Source organism: Pangasianodon hypophthalmus, chromosome 5 (genome assembly GCF_027358585.1).
Source record: "Pangasianodon hypophthalmus isolate fPanHyp1 chromosome 5, fPanHyp1.pri, whole genome shotgun sequence".
NCBI lineage: Eukaryota > Metazoa > Chordata > Actinopteri > Siluriformes > Pangasiidae > Pangasianodon > Pangasianodon hypophthalmus.
Genome location: NC_069714.1, coordinates 1682259 through 1702626, shown reverse-complemented (window position 1 = coordinate 1702626; position 20368 = coordinate 1682259). Strand labels below are relative to the sequence as shown.

General features: G+C 37.8%; 2 protein-coding genes and 1 long non-coding RNA gene across 5 annotated transcripts in view; 1 reads left to right on the top strand and 2 right to left on the bottom strand.

The window, feature by feature from the left end:
- The first annotated feature begins 5162 nt into the window (after window positions 1-5162).
- On the top strand, window positions 5163-13397 carry esd (esterase D/formylglutathione hydrolase). 2 transcript variants are annotated; one of them, XM_026910995.3, is made up of 9 exons: window positions 5163-5313; window positions 5734-5807; window positions 7510-7598; window positions 7768-7866; window positions 8434-8558; window positions 8671-8790; window positions 9152-9250; window positions 10194-10361; window positions 13174-13397. In XM_026910995.3, the coding sequence occupies exons 2-9, from the start codon at window positions 5740-5742 to the stop codon at window positions 13252-13254; spliced, it is 849 nt and encodes a 282-aa protein (XP_026766796.3). In that variant the 5' UTR covers window positions 5163-5313; window positions 5734-5739; the 3' UTR covers window positions 13255-13397. The 2 variants fall into 2 exon arrangements, with proteins under 2 accessions (XP_026766796.3, XP_053090047.1); XM_053234072.1 differs by having other exon boundaries at window positions 5177-5313; window positions 5738-5807.
- Window positions 13398-14496: 1099 nt separating this feature from the next.
- On the bottom strand, window positions 14497-17179 carry LOC128318320 (uncharacterized). The gene is made up of 2 exons (XR_008301784.1): window positions 16859-17179; window positions 14497-16064 (listed from the first exon to the last, which is right to left on the bottom strand). It is a non-coding gene; the product is annotated as an uncharacterized LOC128318320 (long non-coding RNA).
- Window positions 17180-17269: 90 nt separating this feature from the next.
- Window positions 17270-20368, bottom strand: part of lrch1 (leucine-rich repeats and calponin homology (CH) domain containing 1) — a 51700-nt gene continuing 48601 nt past the window's right edge. For both annotated transcript variants that reach the window (XM_034304537.2, XM_034304538.2), the window contains one exon: window positions 17270-18036. In XM_034304537.2, coding sequence (XP_034160428.1) covers window positions 17923-18036 — 114 coding nt within the window. In that variant the 3' untranslated portion in view covers window positions 17270-17922. The remainder of the gene's footprint in view (window positions 18037-20368) is intronic.

The following is a 20368-nucleotide window of genomic DNA, read 5'->3' as shown; positions in this document are numbered from 1 at the left end:
GGCAATCAGTGGCAAAGGTGGTACAAGTCTGCTTTTTGTGAGTTATACAGAGCCAAAATTACACAGCGGGTTACATCCTTCAATATTGCACTTGAATATAAAGTAGCGTGTTACCGAAAAGTCCCTCGTGTCCAGTTTCTGAGAACGATATATTAATAAATTGCTGAATGCTACAAGGACCAGGTGGGATTAGCCTTCTCTGATTGATATATCATGAATATATGTCGGCACACTCTGTGCTGACCTCGTGATATCTTTTGCTCTTCTTCTGTTCCAATAAACATGTTCTGAGTTCTGACACTCCGGGACATAATCTCACTTTGTGAAACACGTCAACCGCCACTTCTGTTCTCTGCTGACGCCTTTGTCTGACACCTTTGTTTCTGCAGATATTGCATATAGATAACTCAGGATACTACACCTTTTTTGAATAAATCCTCCTTGTCTGCCTCAGTAAACTTTGAAGAGCTTTGCTACTCAAAAACTGCCTTTGTGTGTTTCTTTGGCACTCTCTTCCCAGGCGCTGGTACAGAGGTTGTGGCAGCAGCACGAACACAGACTTTTTCCTGATTCTAAGTGAACCCAGGAAAATCTATCAGCTCTCTATGTAACCAGGTGGAGATAAGAATTTTCTTTGTTACAAATACCTACCTCCATGTGGTTATCTCGTGTTATCTCAGTTAGGATTACACGCATTTCATAATTTTAACCTGCAGTGTATCTGTCAGGGTAATTCCGTAAACCGCCGTGCAAGGAAGTTACAGATATGCTGGCTGCTACATGGTCTGAATTTAAATCAGGAAGCATCTCTGTAGTCATCAAAGACACTCCTGTGCCTCAAGGTGCAACCGCTTCGGAGGAAGAGTCACAATAGCCCTCCCGAGCTTAATGCAGCCGCCCCTTTTGTGCAAGTCTTTCACCATTTCTCCCCCAAGTATGACTGAAATTAAAGCCATCTGTGATACTCTGCCTCCTAGCAGCAATCCTGGCTGTTTTGTGGATTCACTGAAGCAACACACACGTTATGCCCAACTAACTGGCCCTGACTTCTGTTACATCCACCTAAAGGTGCTCGGAAATGATGTTACTGAAGAATTATTAATTGACAAAATTCCAACTTTGCCAACAAATTTGCTCATGACGGTACTCATGGATGGGGAGATGACACCCTTTAAAATTGGTCAACTTTTATGATGAGCATTTAAAATTCCTAAATGAAAATTCCTAAGTCTACTTATGTGTAAACTTACACACACTTGAGTATGATGAGCATGAATGTCTTTTTTTAAATTACAGGATTTTCATAAATACAAAATTTCTTGTGTAAGTGCTCATACAAATGGTTTACACATAAATCTGTTTGTATTCAGATTGATAAATGAGGCCAATTGTCTGTATTTCTATCTGTTTAGTGCTCAAAATACTCAGATCTGTTTTCATACTCAGATTTAAACCAGAAGTGAGTGTAGTCTATACCAGAAGTCTTTTGTTGTAATAAAAACTTTATATATAACTTTGTTCAACTCTTGAACCAGATATCCTGTGGGACATTTTTTGTTAAACAAAATGTGAGTATTATTTTAAAATGGCTGACATATGAGGGAAAAATGATATCTTTATAAACTGTAAAATCAGTACCGAGTAAGGTCGGCTACCAAGTAAGGTCGACTCGGCTGAGCTTCTGCACAAAATGCCTTTCAAACTGGGAAAAGCAGAAAGCCCTCATTTCATTAATAAGTGAGTCGATTCTATCGAAAGGCTGGTAAGCGAAAACTCTAAGAAAATTGATGAAAACTCACTGAAAATAGAAGGGTTGAAGAAAACGCTGGACTTTGCATGCAGTGGAATTTAGGATACACACAAGAAAATGAAGAACGTTGATACTTCTCTCAAAGAGGAAGAACAAAAAGTGGCCAAACTCCAAATGCGGGTTTGTGAGCTGGGGTCTTTCTCAAGAAGGTGCAATTTGAAGCTTTATAGCGTCGTCGAAAATGCAAACGAAAAATTTTGAAGGATAAAGTTATAGAGTTATAGAACAGAACATTCTCTAGGAGGCAACAGTTAAACCTGCTGAAGCTGTCGACGTTGTACACCACCTCAGAAAACAAATACAACCTAACTCCAAACCAAGAGCTATCATTATTGGGTTTTCGCTGAGGTCCTACAGAGATTCCATTTGGAAGGCTGCCAAAAACCATTCCTTCATGCGTGAAAACAAGCTCCGCTTTGCTGAAGATCTATCACAACCGGCCAGGGAGGCCAGACTGAAGCTGAAGGAAAGTTTGCATATTACGTTGGAGCTCGGGCCTTCATCAGTGGACAGGAAATTACTTAAGGACAATTTTCTTTTACTTAGGCGCAACATCTGAACAACCTTCAACGCCATCTACTGGACACAACAGCTGTGCATGTTGACCAGCATCCTAAAAATCTGCAGAACTCTAGAGAGTATATTCCATACTGTTTTTCGCCGAGCAATTTGAGCTCTCTTACGGTGCGGTTGAAGTTCAGTTTGACACTTATTCATCACTTATTTCGAAGTTTCTTAAAAGTTACTTCTTTTTCATTCAAGTATTTCATTGTCTATAGTTTCGTAAAACACCAGGAGTTTAAGAAAACGCTAATAACTAATAGCTAAACACCGATATTTAAAAACAATAGTTTTTATTTAATAAAACAAACTTAAGCTTTGGTTAGTCAAATTTCCAAATTCCCATATATCGATTTTATGGAAAGATTTGATTTAACAGACATATGGAGAGTTAAATTCCCAGATGTGGTTACTTGGAGTAACAAAAATAATACAATACAAAGATAATCTCGTTTAGACTATTGGCTAGTTTTCCAAAAGTATTAAAGAACAAGATGTCTCAGTTAACATTCTTCCCTGTCCTTTGATTGATCATAAAGCTATTTACATTTCTATTAATTTACTCTCTTCAGATAATGAATTATATACATCAGAATACTCTGAAACGATACTTCATCTTTGTTGAATTCATTAGTGAAAACACCTCAACTTGATGAATCAGAAAGAGATCGTTGTGGTTGCGTTTTATCCAAAACAGAGATCTGTAGTTGGATCGAACTGCTGAAGGATAACAAATCCCCTGGAACAGATGGTTTATGCTCTGAATTTTAGAAATTATTTTCTCAGCAGTTGGCACCTTTTTTGCTTGAAGTGTTTAATGAGAGCCTTTCAGCCAGTACCTTACCTTGGAGTATGATTCAATGTTTAATTACACTAATTCCAAAACCCCACAAAGACCCGCTTTACATTGACAACTTGCCTGTTAAACAAAAGAATTAAAGTAGTATTGGATTCTGTAGTTGATGAAGTGCAATCAGGGTTCATGCATAAGAGGCATATTTCTAACAATATTAGACTCGTTTTAGATTTACTTGATTATTCATATTTAATTCCAGGGAACAGTTTTTATAGTTTTCTTAGACTTTTTCAAAGCCTTTGACATGATTTGAACATAATTTTCTTTACCATTCACTAAGGAAATATGGCTTCAGAGACTTCTTCTGTAATGCCATTAAAACTCTTTACAATAATGCCAATAGTTCTATCAACCAGATTTAAAGTGCAATGTGGTATGAATGAATGAATGAATGAAAGTCTTTATTGTCATTGTATATCTCTGTATACAACAAAATTAGGAGCACTGCTTCTGACTGGATTTTGCTCTCGAAGGTTGAAGGATTATCTACATTAATGTATGCTGCACTGTCTCTGTATGTTGATCATCATAAAACCATAGACAAAATATTGTTTGATTTTGTATGGAAAAACCGCACTCACTATTTCAAAAAATCAGTTCTGATGAGCGAGTAAGGATGGTCTTAACTTTTTGATTTTGGATTAGACGATACTTTAGGTGTCTAACCTCCTTGTGGAATCTTATTCCCCATCATGTCTTTTCCTCTGTTGGTGGTCTCAATTTTTTGTTGTTTTGTAGTTATATTATTGACAAAATCCCCTTCAAACTCTCATCGTTCCACAGAAAATGTTACTGGCACGATCTCTTATTTACAAACACAACTTTAGCCTTTATAGATTTTATATTTGGAATAATAGATATATCTCGTATAAAAATAAATCACTTTTTTTCAACAATGGTTTCATAATAACGTTATATTGTTAAGCCAATTATTTGACCAAGATGGTCAGCTCTATAATTATGCTGATTTTATTCAGCATTATGGAATCCCTATTCCTCCAAAGCAATTCTGGATCGTCTTCGACGCTGTCCCCTCAGGTGTTATTTCACTTTATAAAGAAAAACTTTTTACTTTTTTGAAGGCAAACGGTAATCACCCTTTATTGGTTGATGTAACTGAAACGAATGTTGGGAAAACTTGTTTTCCAATGTGTAGTAAGAATAATAATAAGGCTATTCGGCAACTTTTTAAACAAGAAGTCAACACCTTCAGCCTTGTCATATTGGTCCAGTTTTGTTGGAGGAATCTGCTGGGATCGAGTTTGGCTATTGCCACAGAAATTTTTCTTGACTAACGAAGTCGAAGAGATCCAACTTAACCGTTACCTACAGAAGCTTAAGGAAGACATTGATGTAAATTGTACTTCTGTGAAGAACATAGAGAAACGCTGGTACATTTATTTTGGATTTGCCCTTATACAAAGCCACTCTGGAGTCAATTAACCCGCTTTATTGCTGATCATATCGATCCTAAATTTTTTATTATTTGGAGAAATGTATTGTCTGGTTTCACTGACTATGACAGAAAAGTCAGCTCTCACGTTTCTTTGATCAATTTCATTAATAGTTTAACCAAATTTGACATTCATAAATCAAAATTCATCAACAAAGAAACTTTTTAGAGCTGTCCCAAAATCCCAAACAATACATTTCTTCAATCTCTTTGTGTTCTAACAAAGAAATTGTTAAAATGTATAGCTTTACAAGATATTTGTGTAACTCTTTCTTAGCTTTATTATTATTTATTTGGTTTATTTTCTTATTACTTCTTTATTTTTTCATCTACTGATCCCCTGGCACTCTCAGATGTTGTATACTTGTCTGATTTTCAATAAAGTTCTTATTTAAAACAACAACAACAACAACAATAATAATAATAATAATAATAATAATAATAATAAAAACCCTCTTGAACATGGTGGCTGCGTGACGGTGACGCAAACGCGCCGTGTCGCGACGTCATGACGTCGTGACGTCAGTGGCGACCTCTGAACCTCGCTGACACCAGCGAAGAGGAGCTGAAGAAGTGAAGAGCTGCTCTTTCCAGGGCTTCATTAAAAACACCAAGACCACCAACACCACAAAGGTGTGATTAACCATTAGAATGTGGCTTAATTTTTAATAGCTAAGTATGTTTTGTTTTGATATTTTCCTGCAGTTCAGTTTATCTAAACCGCTGTGTGCTAGCTTGTAACTTTGCGGCGGTGTCCCGAGCAGCTCCTCAGTCCCTACACTCGCGCACTAGGCAGGAGGCAGAGCGCTCACTTCCGCCCTGAGCTTCCGCCGCGCTGGTAGTGCACTAGATAGTGCACTAGATAGTGCAATAAGGGTGCAGCAGCAGCAGCAGTCTATTTTTGCAGCTCTGTTAAGCACAGCACAGCTGAAACCAGTCTCAGTAATTACAGTGTTTAGCATGAACTTGCATGCTAAAGAAGTAAAAGAAAATAAAACCTCATAAACAAAATGTGTTCATTTTCTTATAAATGTGTGTTTGTTCTGATTGAAGCTAGCCATGGCCTTAACGCAGGTGTCATCCAACAAGTGCTGTGGTGGATACCAGAAAGTGTTTGAGCATGACAGGTAAAAAAAATAAATAAATCTTTTTATGGACTTTTTATCTTTCTCCTATATGTAAAGAATTTAACACAGATTTTTTTTAAATCTACTTTTTGACCCTGACATGATTGTTGGTGCCAGACTTGGTGGTTTGATTTTTTCAGAACGTGCTGATCTCCTGGGATTTTCACACACAACAGTCTGTAGATTTTACACAGAATGGTGCGAAAAACAAAAAACATTGTATAAGCCGAAGACAGTTCTGTGGGTGGAAACGCGTCGCTGATAAGAAGGATCAGAGGAAAATTGGTCTGATTTGAGCTGCTAGGACGGATATAGTAACTCATATGTAATCACTCTTTACATCCGTGGTGAGCAGAAAAGCATCTCAGCATGCACAAAACATCGAACCTTGAGGTAGATGAGCTAGGTTCCTCTCCTGTCAGCCAAGAACAGGAATCTGAGGCTATCATGGGCACAGACTCACCCAAACCTGCCAGTTGAAGATCAGAAAAAAAAAAATCGCCTGGTCTTTTTTCCAGTCTTCATACACTTTGTTAGTATTTTCATGGCATTGCCTTTTAATTGCTTAACGTGAGTCAAGCCCTGGGGTTAGTTTCCACAAGCTTCTCACAACACCTTGCCTGAATTTTTGCCCATTCCTCCTGACAGAACTGGTGTAACTCAGTCAGGTTTGTGGGCCTCGTCCGCTCAGACTTTTTCAGTTCAGTCCGCAGATCTTCTATGGGATTCAGGTCGTTGCTTTGGGATGGCCACGCCACTAGTTTCACCTTGTTGTCTCAGGATCACTGTCCTGCTGGAAGACCTGATTGCGACCGAGTGTTAACTTTCTGGCTGATGTCTTACGCTTTTGCTGTTCTCTTTCCTCATGACGCTGTCTAATTTCTGAAGTGCACCAGTCCATTTTCCTGTAAAACACTCCCACAACATGATGCTGCCACCCCCATGCTTCACAGCTGGGATGGTGTTCTTTGGATTGAAAGCTATTCTCCATACATAGAGCTGATCCTTATGACCAAACAGTCATTTTTTTTGTTTCATCTCACCAATGAACACTCCTCCAGAAGGCTAAGTCTTTGTCCTGTCGATGACATGCATTTTATTTTAAAGGGGCTTTTTCTTGTGCCATGACATTACATACTTTGGTACTTGATGCCACCAAGTCCTTAACCAGTTCCTCTGTTTGGGGTTCAGTTGAACCTTTCGGACCAAAGTTTGTTCATCTCTGGGAGTTATTTTGGGCCTCCTTCCTGAACGATGCAGTGTCTGTGTTGTCTCAGATTTTTATATTTGCATACAGTTGTTTGTAGAGATGCTCGTGGGGAGTTTTGGAGGTCCACAAGTTGGTCTTGGCTTTAGTTGCTGGGATTTTCCCATGGTATCAAGGGCAGAAGGCTAAAATACCGTGCAATTATTAATCGCTGTCATGTTGCTTTGTGCGATTGACTTATTGAGGAAAGATACTATATGATGCTACTTTAAAAGTCAGACCAACAATAACCCGACTAGGCAGCATATTTTAGTCATAATAGGAATGAAACAGCCATCAGTTTACTCTCAATGACTTAAAATACTGTGTAAATAGACAGATGACCAGATATTGAGACACAGCCAGGGACTGATTTGGAAAACATAACACAGTCTAATCATTTGTGTTGCAGCTTCACCACGTTCATTGTTTTTTCTTTCTTTCTTGGTTTTTAAGCTCTGAACTAAAGTGCAAGATGAAATTTGCCATCTACCTTCCTCCTAAGGCTGAAAGTGGAAAATGCCCTGTGCTGTACTGGCTCTCTGGTATTTTATTTTATTAAATGTAAATGATCTTTTTTTTTTTTTTTTTTTTTGTAAGATTTACATTTAGAAATAGCTTTAATTAACTGGATTGGTAATTATGCAAATGGAGGAGTAAGTAAGACCCTCACAAGGATAATAAGACAAACATGTATGTGTTTCTGTGGGACAGGACTAACATGCACTGAGCAGAATTTCATCACCAAAGCAGGATGCCAGCGGGCTGCTTCCGAGCATGGCATCATCGTTGTCGCCCCGGATACAAGCCCACGTGAGTGAAAGGGAGATTCGCCCACACACACAAAACATACACACATTAGGCCTCACTTATCAAGCTGGATATGAACTGATTTATTTGGAAATTGTCCAAAGCAGCATTTACACAAGAATTTTGGTAATCATGAAACTTTTGTAATTTTAGAAAAATGTTCATATTCGTATATTTCTACTTTAAGCATAAGAAGATTAACTCATTTAAATCTCCACTGGTCGCCTTCAGATCATATAATTTGCACGGATTACTTTTTATATAGAGATTAGACTTTCAAGGTTAAATTGTTAATGTTTTATTACGTTTAAAGGATTTAGCAGACGCCCTTGTCCAAAGCGACTTACAGAAGCGCTCTGGAGTCTCTGTCAAAAACACGTCCTCATGCTAGTTCACTAAGTCAAGGACTAAGAATACCATCGAGAATATTTTGTGAAACCCAGTCATTTGTACTGTGTTTATTTCGGCATAATTGCGAGTACGGAAAAAACATCAGCGCTTCCGAAACATTCGTAAATTCGCAAATATTTCGACACAACTTTACTTAAAGTTTGATAATTGTCCTGTTAGGCGGCTGCAATATTGAAGGAGAAGACGAAAGCTGGGATTTTGGAACAGGAGCCGGTTTCTATGTTGATGCTACGCAGGAGCCATGGAAGACCAACTATCGCATGTACTCTTATGTCACCGAAGAGGTGGGTACAAACAAACCCCCCTAAACATTTGGCCTCTACTGTATTTCAAAAATAATTCTTTCTTTCTTTCTTTCTTTCTTTCTTTCTTTCTCTCTATGTTTCTCTCACTCAGCTGCCACGTTTAATAAACTCTAATTTCCCTGTGGATCCGGAGAAGATGTCCATCTCGGGGCATTCTATGGGTGGCCACGGCGCTCTCATCTGTGCACTGAAGAATCCTGGGAAATACAAGGTCGGTATTTAACCACTGCTGACTTTTGAAACATTGTCAGAAAAATGTTGTCGATGCACAACCTAAATTTAGTCTGAAATACCTAGTTTAGTGTTTGTCTGAGGATGAGAATGCGTATGGTGCATGGGAGGAGGCGATAAAGAAGCTGACGCGTAAAGAAGCTGGATGAGCTGCTGACGAGGTTCATTTATAGAACAGAGGCTTCAAATAAAGATGCAGTTTTGTGATGAAAAGGTTGAGTGAATAATTCTGCATTAGAAACTATGCATAGAACTTTTTATGTATGTTCTTCTCATCTGGGTTAATGGAGCAGAAAATGATCTTAAAATGTGTGTTTTTTTTTTGTTTTTTTTTTAAACAGGCTGTTTCCGCTTTTGCCCCAATCTGTAACCCAATGCAGTGTGCTTGGGGACAAAAGGCTTTTTCCGGCTACCTGGGACCTGAAAAATCCACCTGGGAGGTAAAGAAAGAACAGTTGGTATATGTGACGTGGTGTTTAATATGATTTTACAAGTTTTTTTTTTTTTTTTTTTTTTGCAAGACTTTGATCACAAACCAATAAACTCATAAATTAAGTCTAATAAAACTAGTCATTCAGAAGGATGACAAGCTTCACTGTGCATAGCCATAAACCATAAACAAACGCCTCAGCTGAGAGAGGATTTAGCGCATGCCACGCTCATGAGGGCAAGGATGTTTAAAGCTTATTATTTTTTCTGGAGAACGAAAGCTATTAAAATAAGTTTCCCTTAAGTGACGCTCTTGGTGTCCCACGATCACCTGGCTAAAGTGTCGATCTTTTCTCCTCCTCCATTTTCATGTCACACCATTTTCTTGTCACCTCACTAAACTCACACCTAATTTACCGTTTCTGTAATTTGTCTCTAGACTTTGACCCTTTTTTTTTTTAGGTGCTTTTACACTGCTAAACATTTTTACTGCCATAGAAATGAGTCCGAATAACTTCCACTTTCTGCTTTTTCTGTCACCGTTTAGCAGTCATTAAGTATTCAAGCCCTGTATGAGCTTGACCTTTTATGGAGTTTTGTGGGTGTGACTAAATGCAAATGAGCTGATTCAGGAACTCGCTTTGCACATTACAGGCGATCGACGTACGATCTAAGAAGAAAATCAACGTTTCTGAAACTTTTGTAAATCTGGCAGGAATGTTTAGTTCAGTTTGGCTTATGCAAACAATTACACACACACCTTTACTAAAAGATTGATGAATGAGGCCCATTGTATTGAATATTTATAAAAATCTGAAGTCGTTTTGTCTTGATTTGGTAATACAGTCTTTGTTCTCTGAAAAATATCCGATTTTTTTTTTATTTGAGCTGAGTGTTGGCTGACCTGTCGTACACACTTACTGAATTTTCATGCAGTCATCTACTTTGTTTCAGGCGTATGATGCCACAGTATTGGCTGCCTCATACTCGGGTCCGGAATTGGATATTTTGATTGACCAGGGCCGTGACGACCAGTTTCTGTCGGCCAGTCAGCTGCTTCCTGATAACCTGATCGCCGCCTGCTCCGAGAAGAAAATCCCCGTCGTGTTTCGACTTCAGCAGGTCAGTAGTTGCACCAGTTGATGAATTTGGTGTGCTAGCCAGTTACACAACAACACACTAGCTCTCGTTCATCAAAGTTGCACAGAATCGAGTGCAGATCCAAGTGCCAGGAACAGATGTGCATCTGATTTATGAAACTATACGACATCAGAATGAGAGGCGATCTGAGCGCAATCAATCAATCAGCTTCACCTGCCTGGAAACAAGCTCCTGTCCACTAGACTCTTACCTGGTACAGTCATATGACACGCCCCAGTTTTCCCTCGGTGTAGGTTACGTGAATCACGCCCGAATTCAAATAAAGCCAGTGACCAAGTGGACTGTGTGCTTTTGGGATCGCCGTCTAAAGACAGTGTAGGCCATTGGATAATAGGCTTGATTGCAGACTATGCTTAACTGTACAGTATATCTGGAAGACCATTTCGTTGCCTGGGAAAGAGAATGTAATGTATCTTAAAAATGCTACACGAACTCCGAAGAGACGCGAGTTTGATCGTACAGCTAGGCCGTGAATCAGTCAGTGGAATCTGCATACAATCGTTTTACAGTCAGACTTTCCAGTATGCAGCTTTGATGAAAAAGGGCCACTTTGAGTCGATTTATCTTGGAAAAGCATTCACTTTTTTTTTTTTTTTTTTTTTTTTTTTTTTTTTTCCCCCTCTCTCCATGTTGTTACTATTTCTATACTTCTTGCTGTTATTGGTAAAGTCCATAAGAGTAAAGGAAAGCACATCAACTATACTATACTTTATTGGCACCCTTCATGAAAAGAAGCAAAAATGAACAACAGATGAAATGAGTAATATTAAGTCTAAACGTGGATGATGTATCGTTTTGTTTTATCCCTATTTTTTTGCACAGTTTCATACCAAACATTGCAAGCTCCTTTTTTATTCTTCGATTTTTGCATGTGGCCCTCGCTCTTCAATTCAATAGGGTTCAAATCCAGAGACTGGAATAACCGTTGCGAAACACTGAATTTGTGCTCCTGCAGCTATTTTTGTGTTAACTGTTTGGGGTTGGTAACTATCTATATCATAAATCTGAACTTCCTGGCAGAGGCACCAGGTTTAAGTGAAAATATCCTGGTATTTAGCAAAATTCATGAAGCCATCAAGTTTCACATGAAGTCCCCGAACCCCCAGCTGCGAAACAGCCCCAAAGCAGCAACTATCCACCTCCATATTTAACGTTTGGGGGCTTTTTGTTTCATGCAGCCCATTTTTTCCCCATCAGTTTTCTCATCAGGTTACATACCATTACAGTTGTTGGCATGATGTGGGCCTCATTTATCAATCTTTTAGTAAAGTTCTGTGTGAATGTTTAAGACAAAACAAACAAAAAGGTTTTAGAAACGCAGGTTTCTTTTGTACTCGCATGAGTATACTGATGAATTCCAATCACCCATAAATTACCAGGATGTATCACTTAGTGCTGGCTCTAATAACGTGTTGCACAGCATTACAGTGAGACGCCATCAAAAACATAACCTTATACACTGCCCGAGCGTGTCCTCCATTCATACAGCAAGATTCTAATCGAATGGTCCTAATTGCCTCAATTTATGGATTTAGGTTTGCTTGCTTTCTTCATTTTTTTCATATTTATTATTTCTTTAGTTAATGCCATTAAGTTCAAGTTCTTTATTTGTCACATATAGAGAGTTATTGCAATGAAATTCTTCACTGCAAGTTCCCAAACTCTGCAAAGATCACATGTAGGAAATGTAAGACCTCAAGTGCATAACAGTGCAGGACCATACACTGCAATAAACAATAAATATCCCAGTACAGAAAGCACATTGCAGTATTGTAAGTGTGTCTGATATGTGCTGTACACATTGTGTACACAAACGCCCACGAATCATGGATGTCCTGTTCGGTGTGTGTGTGCTGATGGACTGAGTGATGAGTTAGAACAGTCCAGGTTTTCGTAGATGCGGCTGGGTGTGTGAGTGTGAGTGTGTCCATGCCTGATTGGCGGTCCCATTCAGAGCCCTAATCGCTTGTAGCTCCTCCTGAAACACTGTGTGTTGGTTCTCATGCTGTAGTAGTGTTTGCCTGAGAACTAACCCTCCCCTAGGCCATGGTTTGGCTTTCTAGAGTCCTCTATTGGTCTTCTTAGCCTTCTCTCTGCATCGCCAGCTGTAAGTATCCTGAAGGTCTGGTAGATGTTCACCAGAGGTGAAGTCCCCGCCCACCATGACGGCTGCGGTCAGTGTCTCGTACAGTTTCACAAAATATTCATTAACTTTGTATGTGTAATTGAAATACATCAGCAATTTAAACTTGACAGCATAGTCTGTATATAAAAGTGCTGAAATTCATCACGATTTATGTGGTTTGAAGCCGATCAGTCGAGGTTCCAGGAAGTCTTCTTATGCATAAATTTGCACACACTCAGGAGAACGAGTAAGATACGAACGTTTTTCCAAAACTGCAGGATTTTCATGAATACCAGATTTCTTGTTTAAATGCTCCTGTGAACGAGTTATGAATAAATCTGTTTGTTGCCAGCTTGATAAATGAGGCCCAGTGTCAGTAATTTCATTTAGTGCCACCTGTTTTCGTTGCAACCCTTCAAACAGATTGATCTAATGGATGTGGTGTCTGATAGTTCATTTCAAAATTTTAGAAACCCATGAATCAAAAGTAAAGTGGCATTTCCGGCCACTGTAAACGCATCTCTTGGAATTTTTCCCATTCTCTTGAAGGGTGCTAATAATTTTAATCAATTTCTGCATGCAGAGATGAATACATAAACATCTACATATATCTTAATAACTATTTTTCTTTACGCGTTGCTCCCGCAGGGCTATGACCACAGCTATTACTTTGTGTTCTCGTTCGTCGAGGACCACATCAAGCACCATGCAAAGTATCTGAACGCATAAGACAGACCAGAAAAACAACCATGCGGTCCTTTCATCACCACCTTTTCACAACTCAAAGCAACAATAAAATAAAAATTATGTAGTGATGTGATTTGTCAGTATGGTCTGTGTTTCAGGTTTTACAAATAAAGCCTTTGAACAAGTGTTGGTGTGCTTGTGGGCTCACTGTACGAGGGCTCGAGTCTAAAGACAATTCAAGGCCATTGGGTAATAGACTCGATTGCACAAGCATATGTGAATGCAGGTAGGTCTGGACGTTCCTTCCATCACCTGGGCAAGTGAAGGTAAGAAGGTATGAAGAAGACCCAGTGACCTGCACATTTTGGAGTTTCTCCTGCTCACTCATCTGATCCAAGTCATGGAGGGGCTTGAGATTTAGCTGGGTTAAGTGTGTTATCATTCAGGACAATAAGCTGTTTCAGGGTTCCCCAGCTTTTACAGTGGTCCGGTTCATTCATCTTCAGTAAGCACTTGGTCCGGGTTGCAGTGCATCCAGAGCTTATCCCAGGAACACCAGGCACAAGGTAGGGATACGCCCTAGATGGGATGCTGGAAGTGTGAGGCAGCACGTGGTCCAGTTATACACTTTAAATCAATCTGACACACACTATTCAGGTTAATGCTTCTGCTTGTGACTCTCTCTCTCTGCTGCCACATGGATACCCTAAAGACCGCCCCGCCCAAAAAACAGTTAATGCCCAAGCCTTACACTTTCTTTACTGGGTACACGGTCAAGGACTTTGATGACTGTAATGTTCATAATGAACATTGTTTCAACTCGATCAGTAGCGCTTGACTTTACAGTGTGCAACTGTGGAAGGGTAATGATTTATAATCCCACTATCCGCTTCCCTTTTTGAGTCTGGTTCCTCCTTCTCATGTCATCTCAGGGAGTTTTTCCTTGCCACTGTGACCTCTGGCTTGCTCATTAGGGATCTAAATCAACATTCCTGACTTCCGTCAAGCTGCTTTGAAACTAAATTTAGCTATTCAAGAGCGAACCAGTGAAAAGTAATGGTACAGTTCAATACCTTTTTGTTGCAATATTATAACAGACTATAGGCAGATGTACAGTATACGCATCACCGGCCGTCTCATCCTCCTTATCTTACAAATGTCATGTGGCTATTTAATAAGGTGCAAGTGCCTGAAAAAAATACTGTAATATTTAGCATATGCTATTATACTGATTTACTGATTTATAGCTAACTGAATATAATATGACATACAGCTTCGTTTGTCAAAGGTAAAATGGATTTACTGTAAAAAAATGCAGGTGAGTATACACATTATATACAGAAGTTGAGGCAAGAATGTGACAGCGAACATCGGCTACAGTACATCGGGGGGGCAAAAATTAATGACTAACAAACTGGTTAAAAAAAAAAAAGTACAACCATTTTTAGTACAAGATTTTTACAATCAAAAACTGTGTTTAAAAATATAAAACTATAGGTACTTTCATTCAGCAGGTAACAAAAATATCCCAATCTTAAAAAATATCCACTAGTATCAGAATTATAAATAAAAAAAATCAGTATTTATTTTTATACCAGTTTAAATCATACTACTCTTGCTATTTGTCTATAAAGATCAGTGTTTTTTTTTTTCTTTTCTTTTTTTTTTCATGACAGTCACACTAAATGAAACTCTGGTTAAATTAGTGATTAAAATGTGTGACTTTGGATTTTAAAGTCTTATAATTGATCTTGTGTTTGAAAAAAAATTTAAAAAATTGCACAATTATTTCTACTGTAGCTTTTTGCAAAATAAAGTCTGATCAACCTGGTCTCGTGCAAACATTGTAGGTTTTTTTTTTTTTTCCCAACATTTGTAGATTTCCCAATTTGTTTTCATTGCGTCCATTCAAATTTAAGCCCTACTTAGAAAATGCACAATTAATTCTTACAGAAAGTCTCCTAGCTAGCTTACAAATTTTTTCTCCATTCTTCTCCCTGTGAAGTTTTTGCACAATAAATATATTTTTTTTTATACAAATACATTTGTAGGATTAATCATGAGTGAGTGATGTGATGAAATTTCATGCAAATTAGGTTCTAACTGAATCTACAGCCTAACTGCCCTGAACAATCAATAATAATAATTAAAAAATAATAATAATAATTTGGATTTGGACCATAGAAATTCCTGGGACCATGCGATTATAGCTCCGACTTGGAAAATGAAGTCTCTGTTTTTTCAACTTTACCTATTTAGTAAACATTTCAAGTTATGAAGTTATTACTACTACTAAAGGGAAAATTATGAAAGATCAGTGTATTTGTACAATACCCAATAATCATTAACAATTAGTGCAACGCTTGCGTAAAGTCTAATCCGTCCTGATCATTAGAGGAAATTTGGTCTTGAACACAAAAGTTTTAGTTTAGTTAGCTATAATAGGTAATATAATAGCTGAATAGTTCAGTTAGTTGCTCACGGTGTTGGCGTGGACGCAGGAGTTCGCGATCGAAGTCTTTTAAAGTGTTAGATATGCGTGTGCAAATATAGGATTCATACAATATTCACAACAAAATATAAAAAATATACTTATTTAACAATCTATAACTCATTTTCTTATGAAAACTCAAATGTATTCTTCGTAGTACAAGGAAATACAAATATATAGATTTCTATAACAATTTTGAGATTTTCTCAGTTCGATGCAAATTAGGTACGACGCCGTAAAGCGAAACATCTGTACGACTGGCTCGAATCCTCTGGTGCATGTGGTCTTCAGTTCCCTCTCCCGACTTCAGTCTTTAGTTCCTACCTGCGCTCAGTTCCCAATTACTGTTTGATGTAGTAGCCTACAACAAATGTTCACACTGATTAGTGCGTTCAGTTGCGTTTAACTAGCTAGCTTTAGACGCTATACGGTATATAGCTACTAATATTGTTCATCAGGATTTAAAAAAGAATTCTGAAGACAGTGCACGCCCACAGACGCCAACAGACAAACAAACAAAGTACGAGTGACAGAAAAGACAAAACAAAACCATCCATTCAAACAAACATGATTCCCAATTATATGTGTGTGTATATATATATATATATATATATATAAATATATATACAGTCTGAAATGCATGAAACTCCTCACACTCTCCTCCTAACACATGTGCAGACAGAATCCCAAACCCACACAGTATAGTCTGTAGTCGTACATATTTACTCACTCCCACCGCTAATGTATTTCCCTTTATCAGTTATGAATTGTCAGTTAATATTCACGTTACACTTTATTCCACCACATCGCACACATACATAAACATATGCTGGACCGAAGCAGAGAAAAAAGACAGAAATAGTTTTATATTCTGTAGTCTACTGAGGTCACACCTCCCCTGAGACATCCAAAAGGTGTGTGTGTGTGTAGTATTAATGAGCCGTTCATGTCCTCGCTGCTCGTTAATATTACGCACACACACACACACACACACACACACACACACACACACACACACACTGCCTGTCAAATGTGTAAGGACACCTGGCTTTTTTTTTTTTTTCTTTCAAAAATAACTTAAAATTTTATCACTTGTTTTACTGCATGGGTGAATCTCTCTCTCTATCGCTCACTCACACACACACACACACACACCTTGATCTGACTCCACCAGAGCAGAGCAGCTGGACAGGATAAGGTTAAATGACCGGGAAGGCCGTTCCACTCCACACAGCACTGCCTACTTCCTCTCGAATTCTCTAAATCCTCTCCAAATATCACTCGGCATGGTTTTAAAACACGTTTGGGCTCACTGAAAATCAAACATTACTAACCTAAAAATTTTTCTCTGTGTGTGTGTGTGAGAGAGAGAGAAAGAGAGAGAGAGAGAGGAAACTTTTTTTTTTTTTGCTGTATCCAATGGGATCCCAATCCCAATGCACATCTCTTGCCTCAACCAGATCTCCCCTGTGAACCTTTCTGTCAAAAAAAAAAAAAAAAAACAATAGTGGGCCTCTTGTTCATATATATATATATATATATATATATATATATATATATATATATATATATATGTATATATATATATGCTTAGAACCCGTTATCTGTTCAGTCTGAATAATGTATTCGTATTCACTTGCATCCCTACTATATATACGTTCTATATATATATATATATAGCACACATACACAGTCCAAAGGTCTGAGTACATTACTAAGTTACTAAGTACTTTTTTTTGTACTTTTTTTTTGGTTCAGTCACATTTTCAGTTACAAAGGTCTGTCGTTCTTCACTGGTATCGGTTAGGACCCATAACACACAGCGTGAGGAGTGTACTGATGGAGTCGCTATCAGGTGTTAAGCATTAAAAGAGCAATTAAAACTGTGTGTTATGAAGATAAACGCACACCATCTGATCCACATACATAACAGGACAACAGTGTAACAGAATTGACTTGGCTCAGTTTGTAAAGAATAAAATGCGTTGAATAAAAATAAAATGATCAACTGAGTAAAATGTAGTAATGGACCGAGACCTTTTTTTAAAAAAAAAAAACCCTACTCTTTCTTAATAAATAGATATTAAATAAGGAATGTTTTCTCCACGTGTTCATCTTTGGACTCTTAATAGAAGTGGAAAATTGTAAAGCGTGCATATCAGGGATATCATGATAGAAAGTGAGAAAGGTTCATGGAGGTTATGCACAATAGCAATAGTTCACGTGAAGAGGTTCTGTTTCACCGAGGCCTCGTCCAGCAGCGCCTGAACGGTGATCCCCACTTTCACGATCGCCTTCCCCTCCAGAATGTGATGAGGGAGACACAATTTGTCCTGTAGTATAGAGACAGACAGACAGAAAGAAAGAGAACATGGCAGAGAGGGATGCAGAGAGACAGAATAAGACAAAATGGAAAAAAAAAAGAGACACAAAATGATTCGAAACATGAATGGACAGACAAATTAGGGCACAGATATAAATTTACTATTACTGTAATGATATAATAAAGACTGGGATGAGATTTTAGTAACACACACTTATACACAAAAGGGGGCAAAGGATTGGGGGAACTGCATATATACATATACATATATATATATACATATAAAATTTAATTTAAGAATAAATGTATGCATTTATCTTTTTAACTATGAGCATTTGTCTTAGAAACAAAAGTCTTTAAGACAATGAAAAACAAATATATTTAGGTATTTGCATTGATGATATACTTAGGGGTCCAGGCACCATATGTTCAGGGTCCCCATAATGACCACAGCTACAGGAACCTTATAGTGCTTGTTTGTTTGTTTGTTTGTTTTTAATTTAAGGTTACAAGCACTGAAGCAGCAGGAAAAACTACCTGTAAAAGGTTATTGTAAGGGGTCCAAGCACTAAATGAATGCACTCGGTAGTGATTGCTTATGCTTATATTAGGGGTCCAAGCACCGATGTGTCAAGGGACCACAACTGATGTTTTTTTTTTTTTTTTGGTAAAAATTTGGTGGAGACTTTAGTTTTCTGTTTTATTTTAGGTATTCAAGCACCAAAGGGGCTTAATAACGCGTCAGAAGGGTAACGAACCGTAACTGTCCAGAAGAACCGGTGCAACGTGGTACAGTGAGTTTGTAATAACCATTATGAACCATTACTACAGAGAAAAAAAAAGGTGATATATATTATATTTTCCCTGATTGACAGAGGAATTAAGCTCAAGACTGTAGGAAAGGCTTATAAAAACCTAATCACAGCAACACTAATAGCACAGTAAACTACTCTACAGCATAGAAGGGTGCATTTCAGAGGCAGTACAAGCAATATGTCAAATAAAAATGCCAGTTGTACTGAAACAAAATAAAATATAAAGTTTTTTTCTGAAGCAGACAGAATTTAGAGCTTGGCTTCTGACACTCAAAGACAATTATGACATTAACAGATTGTCCTGCATAAAAAACTGACTGATTAGAAAGGCTGATTGATTAATATTTAGTATTACAGTTCTCTCAGACCAACACATGACTCGATACCCCACCCAAAAAAAAAAACTGAAACCCACGCATGAGTAGAACCTCAAACTGTACATTTATTACCTGTTTACAGTCTCATATAAACTACAAAAGCCTCACAGATCCTTACAGGACGTTATAGATGATTACAGCAGAGTGAAAACAAGATAAAACCAAGCAAATGAAAAAAAAAAAAACCCACCTGCAGCCGTGATGAGTTCTCAAAATAGTTCTAATTATATCTCTCCGACAAGATTCTATCATCCTTCACTACTCGAAGGCCAAAAATAGTGTTTTTAATGACTATAAGCAGGAAGGGCTTTAGCCATAGTGTACAAATAACCGGAAACAAAGTAATCAAACCCTTTAGATTCACAACTTATTCCCAAAGCATATAGTAAAACTAGTGAGCAAAGTGTAATAACATACCAAAGATTTAAAAAAAAAAAAAAAAAAAGACAACTAATAATAAAATTAATTCCAAATGGATTTTGTTATTCCAACGATCCGTACTACTGTTGATGGAACTTCATTACTATGCTAGCTAGTTTGCAGGTCAATAAAGACTATGTACAGCTGAAAGAGAACAGACAATACAAATTCACACAAAAAAAAATCACTTTAACTCCATCGCAGCTGCCGTACACTTTACACTCCTTGTGTATTTCTTTTCTCGCAGTTCAGAATTTAAGAGTTTTCTACCACAGAGCATGCTTCTGTACGAGCGTCGTCTGTTAGATTAGCCCTTCAGTAATAAAAAAAAAAAATACTAACTAAAGTACCATTACGTGATATTGCACATCTGAATTCTCTAGTTGAATTTTACATAAATTGTTGAAGACCTGAAACAAGAATTAGTGCGGTTTCCACCCCTCCTGTTTATGTGTGTGTGTGTGTGTGTGTATATATATATATAGTACCTGCACGAAATCAGCATAGAAACATGTCAAGTGTAAAAAGTTGCCATATGGATAATCAGAAGCTTACAGGTTATTATACGATACTGTAGCAAGTCTCTTTGTGTGTTCGGTTTGTGATTTGTTAGTCCTCTTTAGAATATTGAGAAACCAGTAACGCAAATACACAACAGCTGAACTGAAATGTTCATTAGCACTAATACAGATGTTAATCGTACTGAAGCCAACGGTTTTAAAGAGGAGCT